The following is a 12,439-nucleotide window of genomic DNA, read 5'->3' as shown; positions in this document are numbered from 1 at the left end:
GGCCACGACGACATGGCGACATCATTCCTTAGTCCTTGCACTAGAATTTTTTTCCCCGCTTGAACCACTGATTAGTTCGTTGACACTTGATCTGTTTTTCCAATTACTATTTCGCCAGACAGCACAAACCTTGCGCAATTAGTGATAAAGCCTCAGTTGGAAGTAGCACCTGTCTTTGTCTCCATCTTTGTCCACATTTCGTACTGATCCCGCACTAACAGATTTTTTTATTTTCTGCCGACCTTTCCCTGTTTGACTATTTCCAACTAACCACTTGTGATGTTACCACCAAGACGAGTGCCCAGTTGTAGTTTTTAGGCTACATGAAAGGGTGCTGGAAATGTTTCAAGCGCTAGCACGGCTGGCAGTGCTTGGGGCAGCCAGTCAAGACACCTGGCCACTGGCCTAACTATGAAACATGCTGGCACACAGAAAGCAAGGTTTGCTTTCTTCAATTAACTATGAAGATGGGGCACACTAATTCTCCCTTCACACCTGCCCAGAGTTTCAACTGGCTCTGTTTGGGCTCCTAAATGATTATCACTGCGGGAGCTCTACTCGGGGGTCAATCACCTTTGCACATGCACACGCTTGTCTGCCTTAACCAGAAGAACAGGTTGCAGTGAAGCAATAGGCACCCTTCATGTTAGCTTACGCTTCACACCTAACCCTAGCTCCACTTTCAGTACCCCCTCCTCCAAAGCTACTTAAACAGCCCAAGAACGCATTTCATGCTTTAGACAGTCATGCAGTATGCCTTGCCCCCACCAAAGATAACACCGCTTTTAAAACACTCCACTAGGTGTTAACTTTGTCAAAGGAAAAACCTGTCCCGATATTCATTTAGAAAACAGATGCTACAGTTGGCTCAATAAGGAACGTAGGTGCATACATTTTATTGTGAAAGAATACAAGGTTTCCTGATCATAGCACAATAAACCTAGTCAAGCAGCGCAACTGCTAAGCTCATTCGTGAGCTTTAGCAAACCATAATCTGCAACTGCAATGCACACACATCATGCATTGCCCTAAGCCAAAGCAAGCCATTTTACTCACCACACGTAAATATCATCAAGGCAATGTGCACAAAGAACTAATAAGGTAACAGGACAATTATTTAATGACGTGAATAACTGCCCAATTGAAGTATTGCATGCGCGAGAGGTTATTTAAAAACATGAGGTTGAAAGCTTTTTCTAATTCACAAAAACCAATTTAGAGGTCTTTCATGCTCGAAGCAAAACAAGACCATGAAAGACTAGCATTACCTGAACACTCAGAGTAGCAACGAACACAATTTTTGCCACCAGACATCGGATTTTTCGCTGCCTAACTACCATGACAACTTTACAATTCAAGTGAGCTAAATGTATGCAGAATTATGCCAGTAACAAATCTTACAGCAAAGCTCTACACACATCCACCCAACCACAGGATGAATATTGTGCACTTACTTCTTGGGCAACTTTTCCATGACAGCACGGACTGCGCTATCCGATCCCAAAGTCACAATGCAGAATCTGGTCAAACCAAGTGTATTCTTTTACCAAACACGCATGACAATGTTGCAAGGGGGCCATGACCACAACTTCCAAACATGTAGTAAATGATGGTGCATGGTTTTTTCATCACATAACCAAGACAGAGAGAGAGAGAGAGAGAAAAAAAAACAGCGAACACGCAAAAGATACTGCTCAGCTGGCAAGTAACACAACTACAGCCTGTTTCGCAGCACCATCAATCCCCAGGCAAATGTCGTTACAATGGTTCAAGTTATAACATTTCTGTGTTCTGAACTTGTGGGTTGCCCTCTGTGAACATGCTACAAAAACCAGAATAGGCTTGTGGTACAGTTGTCTGAATTATAACAAATGGCATGTGCGTTATAAATATAGCGGTATGTCAACAAGTTTCTCTGATCCGAGCAAGGGTTCCAAACACAGAAAAACACAAAAAGAAAGAAAAAAGAAAAAACAAACACACAATGGCTTACACGCAGTTTAGTGTTAGCTACAGGAAAGTACGCGATTTCGGTATAATACAAACAAAAAATGGCACTAAATTCACGTTAGTTGTCATAAGAAGCACAATTCATTTAGATGTCTTTAATTTACGTAACCTACACACATACACACACAGATCAGATGATCTGGACTCCACAGCTTAAGAGTGACATGAAGAAACAGAAGGTCAACATGCAATTTCGGCTTTACAATGATGTACATAGAGCACTGACGAATCAGCCGCCGATGCTAAAAGTGGCAACTATGTTTAGCACGGTCGTACCGCTCTGTCCGCATGTCAGCAGGGTACCAACTGCGTGCGCTCCTACCACACAAACGTAGGTGGCGCTCAACAGAAGCAGCAATGGTAATGACACAGTGATAACACCGTGTTAAGCACATGCCGCCACATCATTATAATGAATTTTTCCGTAGAACATCACTGTTCATTCATAATTTTAACCAATATAATTTGTTCGGGCCTGGCAAAATGACAGCTGTGCACTAGGCTGATGCACCATAAACTGCAATGAAAACAACTAGCCAATCGCTTCGGCACACTGATGAAGATTAAGGACGGCTCTAACATGAATTTGCTTAACTGAAGAAAAAAAAGACTTGTACAGTACAAGGTGCAGTTAGTGAAAAAATTTAAAAAAAAAAAACAATATTGCAATAAAGGGTATCTGCACAAACTGCAGCATGCCTTACACGCACACAGATACACACACAGACAGGATGTGAAAATGTGCCACAGTTGTCTAAGCTAGCGTGCTCCCTCTTATTTTAAATGTTTCAACACTCGTTTTTCTGATCCACAATGAAATCTATGTCGAGCCCAGAAGCTGTGAGGATGCCCGACTCACGAACCTTTACGTTAATCTTCCTCATACAACTCCCGAGACTTTTCAACTTTGTCTTCCCTGCATAATTCACATGATGGTGGGAGCAGAACAAAAGGTGGCACTAGTGTTCCAATTCGAGTGCCACCTGATGGCCCACGTGGACCGACTAAGCAATTATGTGCTTTGCAGGAACTGTTGGGAAAAGGAATATGGGGCATGAAGGACTGCGCAAGAGGACGACACTGCCGTGAGTGAAACCAAATTTTTCGTTACAATTGTAAGCCTCTATTTACAGCCTCCTCTACTTATATCTATGCACTAGCGTATTCAAAACTTTTTTTTTTTTTTTTTGCACTGTCTACAACTTGACCACCTCTAGTATGCAGAAGTCCTATTCAGCATGCAGACGTCTGCTACTGTTCAGGGTGGCACCATGTTATGTGCGTGCAGATTTCACAGACGCAAAACACTAAAGCGAAGATGGACACGGTGAATCAAGTGAGAATGATGTTGCATTTCTGGTAAAACGACTTTTCCCCTGGATGCAAAAGAAGAATTGTGGACTGTGGACAACTGCAATGGACAATGACTCAAAAAGAAGGCCATTCAACCAGATTTCAGCTTTTCTGGGTGCCATTTTGTCCAACAATTGCAGCACTACTTTGTCAGAGCCAGTTATGGGTCACTAAGGTCACACACTGAAGTAGACATTGCAGCCAATGTACGTGTGGGCTAGATGAACAGGCTCAAATAGTGCTGCTGCACGACACCCCTGGAAGCCACTGAGCTTTCGTCAGTATTTGGTTCTATTCATTGTGATTGTGCTAATTGAAGGCACCAATCAACCGCTTTCGGTTTACCTGGAGAAGCCTCAGAGCAGCCCGCTGAACATTATGACACAGAAGAAAATGTAACTGCACAATGCGATGCTAGTAAAGAGCACAGGCTAAATCGACATTTGATGTTACAAGTGGCACTTTCAGCAAACTGTGAAATAGGAAAGTATGAGAACAAAAGTGCAATATCGGAAAGACGGTGCATAAGGGCAGTCACACATGTGTTTAGTTATAGGCTTAAGGTGCCATGATATGAAACCCATGTTTTCGGTCTTCTAATAGAGGTCAAATTTGCAATCTGGAAGGCTTCTATGTTACAATCACCGAAAACATGCAGAGATGCGCAGAGGTTTCAGCTATTCCTTACTCTAGCACAATTGTTTGTACATAAAATATGACATTCTGAACTTTTTTAATTGCCTTATACTCTGATATATCTGGGTTCGATTGTAACATGATAAATGCAATGCCTTTTTTTTTATGGGTTGAACAAGAGTAGCGAGTCAAGTCCAAATCACAAAAAGTGCAAGCGTTACAGCATGTCAAACCCACAGAAAAATGTAGCAGACATTCCACACTATGAAAAGCTGTTCTATGGAACAACGATGAATCTTACGCACACAGCAAAAGTGCAAAATATAAGAAGTGCAATATCAGAAAGAAAAAAAAAAAACGAACTTGCCGCGTTAAAGGCTCAACACTTTTTTTGCAAAAGAAAAGCAGCCAAAGCGCTATGTTACACTGTGCCATATTACAACGCTGGCAGCGCAAAAATCACACAGTCCAATCTGTCAGTCCTTCACTATCATGTCTTGAAGAAAAGTCCTTTGGCACCAAAATAAGCATGCACAAAGTAAAACAAAAACGTACGCAAGAGCTGGAGTAACTCAACAAAAAAGGTATCTTCCATAGCGTTTTATAAAACACTGGCATGCTACATGTGGGTCGCCCGCTGACAAAGAGCCCCTGTGCCACATCAGGGGTCAAGGAATGACGTTACAAGTAGCTAGCGCGTGACACGATGATCGACCAATCTTACATCGGCTGTTACGCGACGCTCGGAGCAACTCTACGGAGATTTGCCCGCTGCTTTATGGAGTGGCACTTGCGAGACAGAGAGAGCGCGAACAGCAATCCACACAGGAGGCTATCAAAGCAGGCGCTGCCAAAACAGAAACACGGGCTAAAATTCTGCACACGAAAAATGTAGAGTTGGCAGGATGCACAGTCCACGAGAAAGAAGAAACCACAGCACAATGCACACTACTGCAATAAGTTCCGGAGAAGACGCGCAACTTTTTTTTTTTCTGGGCACATGGTAAAGGATCTTACCCCTTCGACTGGCCATTGGCTCTGTTCTCAAAAAACTTGATGTCTAACACATCGTTGACCCCAACAGCACTTATGGCGTCGGTGACGTCTTGGTCCGTAGTCCACTAGAAATGGTGGTCAAGCAGTAAGGGAGTGTGGTCAGAGGCACTGCAGGAAGAAGGGGAGGGGCTGCGCCGGTCGGTGCACGCACCAGTGGCCGCCCGAGCGCCGTGACAAGACCTTCTCAAAAGCAGAGAGAGGGCGTGAAAGCTTCACCGAGGCATCACGCGTGACAAAATGCACACAGTTCTGGCCCCGCAAAGCAGCAGCGGGCATGCCCCAAACAAGTGCAGGACACAGCAAGACATCGAGACATACTCGAGGGCCGTGCCAGTGCTTGGCACCTGGGAGGGTCTCTGAACACCATCTTGAGACTTGCCCTGATCACAAAACCATCTACGTACCACACAGCATTTCATTACACTCACAACTGTATGCATTTATTTGCAAGCACGCAAAATGTGCCCATGTGCTGCTGACCAGCGGTAGAAATGCGACAATAAGTAAACTTAAAAGACCGCTCATTTCATGTGGTTTCGTAGAACTTGCCAACTAGTGTGTCAAGTCCATTTGTTATGTTGAGGCAGAACTGCTACTGGCAAAGCTCTGAAGTATTCAGCAAAGCAAAAAAGAAGGTGCACCACACACAGTGTAGTAAGCACACAAGAAAACTAAAAGCTGTGCAAGTGATAAGCTGCCACGGGGCACCTGAAAATCCTTCTAGGTTCGTCTGCAACACAATGCAGCAAAACGCCTTCGCTCATAGCTGAAAAATCCCAATGCTGCTATGACAAACGTAATTTACAGCAAGCAAACACACAACAAACTCTAGAAAGCAAACGTTATAGAAATTGACGTTCTGTGCAAAAACTATTGATCCAACAAACTGCTACAGACGTCCTCTGCTGGAGATTCAGTTGACTTGTATCAAGAAGACCAAAAAAAAAAAAAAAAAGCATTTACTCATTAAATCATTACGTAAAATTTAGCATACTGCCTCTTTGGTGAATGGCTGCCGTATGCGATAAAGCAGCAGCAAAACAACACTGGACTCCAATACTGATTGAAGAAAGTTTTACACCTTGATTGAGTGCAGTTGTATATCAGACATTTCCAACAGAAACTTTCACCTTCACTAGGTCACACTGAACCTGTGGCAACAAGTGCATGTAAGAGAAACTCTTTTTTGCCGACAGCAATCCAACAAGGCTTACTTTTAATATTTATTTTCAGCTATTAGGAGTGATTTCAAAACCAGGTCTTCTTGTTGCTGAGGGCTTATTACTACAAAGGTAAAAGAGGGCAGCTTCAAACAAGAAATGAAAAAGTGAACCAATGAAACCAACACAGTCTCGATACAGCACACACTAGCTTGCAACTGAGAAATGCCTGCAAGACTTGGCAAAGGTTACTTTTTTAACACTTTACAACCTTAGTAACATAACAGCAATGAATCTACCATACTGTAGATACACAGGTGCCTAAAGTAAACTTGTGAAATTTACATATGATGAAAAAATATGCAAGAAGTTACTTCTAGCTTTACACCATCTGCTAACAAGAGATGTTGAATGTGTACTCATATCATGATGGCGACGACTAAGTCCAGGGAGCATCTTCCAAGTCAAGAGGAAACAGTCTTGACACAACATTGGAATGCAAAACTTCCTAGCACAACAGCTCAAGTGGAAGCCTTGTGAACATGTGTGCATGATGAGCCTTTGTTGAAGGCTACAGAACTGCACAAATGAACAACGTCTGAGGCTGATGAGAAGTTTTTTTTTAAACAGCGATTTCAGGGTAAGTTCGAGCTAGTCTGTGAGCTATTTTCACAGAAGTCACAGCTAGTCTTGAAATGGCTGTTTTAGCCCAGTTACAGCTCATCTCTGAACCAGCTATCTGAACACATGTTGCAGCTAGTCTCAAGCACCTGCTTTAGCACAAGTTACAGAGCATCTCTGAGCCAGCTATCTGAGCACACATTGCAGCCAGTCTCAAGCACTTACTTTAGGACAAGTTGCAGCTAATCTAAAACACCTAAATTAGCACATGCTACAGCTTATCTCTGAACCAGCTAAGTGAGCACAAGTTGCAGCTATGTAGTCTCAAACATCCATTTTAGCACAATTTGCAGCTAGCTTCTGAAACACTTATTTTAGCACAAATTATAGCTAGCTTCTGAAATGCCTGTTTTAGCCTAAGTTAAAGCTAGTCTATGAAAACACCTACTCAACTTCATTTTAGCACCTTTAAACCAGCTTTTTAAGAACTTGATTTGGGCGAGCTGGTTACTAGTGCTGATAGCCAACCAAACTTTATTGGAGGAAGCACCAGCCATTTAGAGTTGTTTCTTGTGGTTTTTGACAAGACCATAAGTGGCTGGTGCTTCTTCCAATAAAGTTTGGTTGGCAGTCAGCACCAATCATGTGCGTTTTTTGCCCTCATCTCATCATTGTGCTGCTTCAATAGACCATCTATTCTAGCACAAGTTACAACTAGTCTCTGAAACAGCTATTTTGCACATATTGTGCGCTATTCTAGCACAAAGTTACAGTGCAACTCTGGACCAGCTAGTTAGAGGACGTCGGAGGTAGCCTGAAAGCCCTATTTTCCTACAAGTTACACTGGCCCTTGAAATGGTTATTTTGGCAAAGCATACAGTTAGTCCTTACAGCAGCTACTTTACTAACAGCTCGTCTTTCATATAGTTCTTTTTGCTCAAAGGGTACGCAGAGCATATGGCTTCACACAAGAAAGAACGAAAGCCTTATCACAATCATACTAACAGATACTGCAATATGTGCACCCAAAGTAGGTGATTTGAAATGCCGGTGGCCATTTAACCGCCATGATGGTACTGCAGAAGTTATGTAAAACATGATCAGTCCCATGAGGCCCGCCTCAGCTGATAGCGAAAGTACCAGCCAAATGCTTTAGAGCACCTTAAAAATAAACAGCAGCTCTGCAGCTACACCAAGGTGGGCAAAAAAAAAAAAAAGTGTTCCACAACTACCTGCATGTTCTCAATGCCCGATTTATGTTACACGATTCATCAGTACAGACAAAGCTAAGGTAGACCACAAGGCAGACTAGCGTATAGGACACTAACAACCAGGAGGTCTAGCCTGTTAGCCACATGCAAGGAAACAAGTCAGGCAGACCAGGTCACGTGACACAATCTAGGAGGTCTGGCTACTCTACCTCGCCCAACGGATTCACAATTGTACATTAAGCTGTTTACTGTGTCACAAGCCCCACAAATATATGAAAGTGCCCCCGCAGCTGTTTCCACGCAGTACCATCAGGTATGTCCCACATAATGTGTCTTATTCCAATTGAAATTCAAGAAGCCATTTCAATGAGCTGCTAAAAAAATGTCACAAAAAAGTGTCTCATGTGTTGCCAAGCAACATTTCAGTACACACACGAGTCCACAGGAACATGCTAAATACAGTTTCTGGGATAAACTTCATATGTTCACAAGATTTTGCAGTCTCTTACAAGGCATAGTTAATACAACCCCACTGATTATCCCGATGTACGAGAGCTGTGCCTTGTTTTCACAAACAAATTTGAATTTAAAGCTATATTTGAAACTTAAATAAAACAGATATGAAATATTTAACTTCAGCTTTCTACGCTGTGCCTTAATTCACATGCACCGCCTGAGAAACCGTAACAAACATGGCCCGACAACACCTGAACACGACACAGTAACACTAAAAAATCACTACAGATAGGAACAAAAGATATGTTTTGCACTTTTCCTTTAGGAGGCTATAGTGCTACACTTGCTGCTTTAGACATGCCTTTACCTAGGTAAACACATGCCAAGCAAATGAAATTGATTGTACACCCTTCAACTTTATTTATAATACGATATTGCATGAGCTGTCCTGAACTCCTGAACTGCTACAGAACATGGTACACTTCTCTAACTGCCCATGGCACTGAATTGCTCTGAATGAATCGATCAGAAAGCTATAGTTCAACATAACCACGTTTTATATTTCTTTAGATACCAGAGGTTCAGGGAAGAGTATCTAGCTATATCTCAAAGTTGAAAAGCAATTAGTCGATATCATCAGCCTATATTTATGCCCACTGCGGGACGAAGGCCTCTCCCTGCGATCTCCAATTAACCCTGTCTTGCGCTAGCCAATTCCAATTTGCGCCTGCAAATTTCTTAACTTCCTCACCCCTCCTAGTTTTCTGCCGTCCTCGACTGCACTTCCCTTCTCTTGGTATCCATTCTGCAACTCTAATAGTCCAGCGGTTACCCATCCTACACATTACGTGGCCTGCCCAGCTCCATTTTTTCCTCTTATTGTCAACTAGAATATCGGCTATCCCCGTTTGCTCTGATCCACACCGCTCTCTACCTGTCTCATAAGAAAATAGTGTTCTGGCTCAAAGCTACAGTTCAACATAACCACGTTTTATATTTCTTTAGACACCAGATGTTCAGGTAAGAGTTTGTAGCTATATCTCAATGTTGAAAAGCAAATACTGTTCTGGCTCAAATTATCCTAAAACAATGTTAAAGCTAGGGCAAATTCTGCAGCTCTCACAATGGCAAATAGGAAAGAAAACCCACAATGCCTTGACAGTTACAAAGCCTGGTTTCAGCTTGCCGATCAGGTCACAACACTGTTGCATATGTTGCAATGATGCACACAAACATGCTTCGATTTTTTTAAAATTATTCTGAAAATCACGTTAACAGTGTCTACTTTTGAGTTGCACAGCATTCATACTTGACTTAGAGCGGAAAAAAAAATGGTTTTGCACAGCATATTTAGAGCGCGAGTGTGCAGCAAGAGTCACTTAAAAATTAGTCTGACCTTGTTATAATGAAAGAGAATTTGTCGTATCCCATCTCCATTACAAAATGTATGCATAGAACTATGTCATTAGAAATAAGACATAGAAACATGCTGACTGTGCTAAAGGTGCTCCAATACAAGCACAGATCATTAAAGAAACGCAGGAATCAAGGTAGGTGGACACACAAGCCATGAGCACCTGCTGTCTTGCTTTGAGGGATTGAATCTTGCTTCCAAGGACACATTTCAATGGGAGTGGAATGTGGTGCATATTTATTCCGAATTGTTTTACACCTGCCACCTACAGAACTCTAGCAGTTTGACTCTGTACTTATTCACTAGATAGCAGCACCTAAGAAGCTGGAATAAGGATCACCCTGTGTTGCATTGGCAGTTTTGAAGGTTAAGCAAAAAGAGGGACATAATTCACCCCTCGCTCCACATAGGGTTAACCCTTGAAATTCCCAAGTTTCCCCACTAATCCAACATAGGGTGGTCTTTATCCCAGTTCTGAAGGCGCTGCCATACCTTGTGAAATAGTAAGTTTAACCACTAGAGGTCTACCAGTTTTTTTTTTGTAGGTTGTAGGTGTAAAATGATTAAAGAGAAATCGTGCCTTCATTTGTGCCACGCCGGTATTCTCACGTGACAAGCGCCTTTGGCATTGCCTAAATATGCTTGGCAAGTGTCTTGGTTTTCCCGTTTTGTAAGACAAGCGTAAAAAAAAAAAAAAAAAAAAAAGAGTCGGGTTATATTCAGCAGGATTGGTAAAAATACTTTACTTGTTTATGAGCGCCAATTTCCCTATCAGTTTTCTTAGCTCTAACAAAACATCAGGGCAACTTGTTGTAGCCTTGCTCTTTTTCCTCAGTGTGCATCTATCATCTGAATATTGTATCAACTATCCACCTTAGTTTAAAGAAACCTCACCCAGAAAGAAGCTATTTAGCTGTGACAATTCATATAGCAGCAACAAGGACCCCACTTTTGAGCTGCTTGATGAAGGTAACGAATTTGAATAACCATCTACTAGCTATTTCAAGAAAGGAAAGGGCCTTAAGAAATGAAGGTCTCGAAAGAAGCAATGCATGCCTTCTGACAACAGTGAAGTGGTCTACAATGCCACAATGGAGGACAAAAATTCAACAAGGAATATATTGAAGCCCTCTAAAATTGGGACAGAACCAAATGCATGTAGTCCAGGCTACCTCAGTTACTCGTTATAAGTGAAGACACTCTATATACAAGGTGCACATTACAGGAGAGCTAATATTTGCAAATAACTTTAATTCCAGAAAGCGTCATTTGTACTGTGATGAACATGATTTGTCAAGCAAAGTTCAAGGGAAGCTGAACCCTTCAAATCTTGGAATTCTTGTGCTACAGTGCCCTTCAAGATGCTCAAACAGACTACAATGCCAGATTTCCGCAGTAAGAATTCTATGATTTCATAACAGCACCTCTAATAAATTGAAACAAAACTTTAGTTACCTATTAGGCTCCCTAAAAAAAACTGCATTATTGTTCATCACTGTATAACGAGGATAAACTGTAGTAAAGTTATTACCATGGCACCTATAGGCATGTATGGATCCTGCACATATTTTCCTGGTGCCATAATGACAATGAACAAAGTAGTCGTTTTATAAACAAGGCAGTGGAAGGAGGCTTACATGAGCTAATCACCTCCAACATCGCAACCATTTTAAATGCAGCACCCATGCCCTTTATTTCAAATTTGGGCAATGAGGGTTGTTTGCATGAAACAAAATGCTTTAAAAGGTAATGAACATTTTTATCATCTGAATGCTCGAAAGATGAAAACTAGACTCCTACAGCAATAGGAAAACAGATTATGATATTTAGCCTTCTTATACAAGCTTATATTTTGAATAAGTGATGGTGAAACTAACTTAATTTCTGTGCACTTATTCACAGAAACTACAAAAAAGAACATGCTTGCTTACTGTCTATGATAAGCTCCAGAACTATGGGAAAGTTTAGGCAAATAAACTACATGTGTCAAATATAAACGGGCAGCTGCAAAAGGCCACAGATCTGCAAAATGATGGAAGATGCACCTCTCACACAGTGGCAATATCACAATTGCATTAGGCCAAGAGACAACGGCATTTGAAGTAACTTTTATTTTGTCACCACTTTAAGTGTTTTGCGTTATATGACCGAAGGCAATATATTGTGAATAGCTGTATAGTGTGATCACACACTGAGAATGGGAAAACTTTCAGAAAACAGTCCGGACAATTCCGTCTCTTGCCGTCAGGACATGTACTTAACCTCAGGACAGTATAGACGCAATTTGATGTGTCAAATACAAGCAGCCTGTTACTACTCCACACACACTTACTTTCGGGAGGTGTGCGAATATGAAGACTATTCATACCCACACAATGACCATTTTAACTGAAATTTATGCGTAAAGCACATTTTCAACAAACAAATTCTTTCCCGACAAAGTTGTAGGAATCTGTATACCGTACTGCACCCCGAGAAAAAACATTGCTTGTGTGCCGCTAAAGAGAGCCGCTAAAGTAGCC

At 41.8% G+C, this 12,439-nt stretch overlaps 1 protein-coding gene across 13 annotated transcripts in view; it reads right to left on the bottom strand.

Moving 5' to 3' along the window:
* Positions 1–12,439, bottom strand: part of LOC119450473 (cleavage and polyadenylation specificity factor subunit 6) — a 188,558-nt gene that overhangs the window by 168,627 nt on the left and 7,492 nt on the right. For 12 of the 13 annotated variants that reach the window (XR_007466441.1, XM_049665898.1, XM_049665897.1 and 9 more), the window contains exons 4-5: positions 5,017–5,120; positions 1,455–1,520 (exon numbers count right to left, since the gene is read on the bottom strand). Coding sequence is in view for 12 of the 13 variants with exons in the window: in XM_049665898.1 (XP_049521855.1) it covers positions 1,455–1,520; positions 5,017–5,120 (170 nt within the window). In the remaining variant the exon portion in view is untranslated. The remainder of the gene's footprint in view (positions 1–1,454; positions 1,521–5,016; positions 5,121–12,439) is intronic. The other variant, XM_049665908.1, reaches the window with a different exon arrangement.

This window comes from Dermacentor silvarum, chromosome 4, assembly GCF_013339745.2.
Source record: "Dermacentor silvarum isolate Dsil-2018 chromosome 4, BIME_Dsil_1.4, whole genome shotgun sequence".
NCBI classification, from domain to species: Eukaryota; Metazoa; Arthropoda; class Arachnida; order Ixodida; family Ixodidae; genus Dermacentor; species Dermacentor silvarum.
Note: the sequence above shows the minus strand (reverse complement) of the source record. Positions and strands in the feature narration are given on the sequence as shown.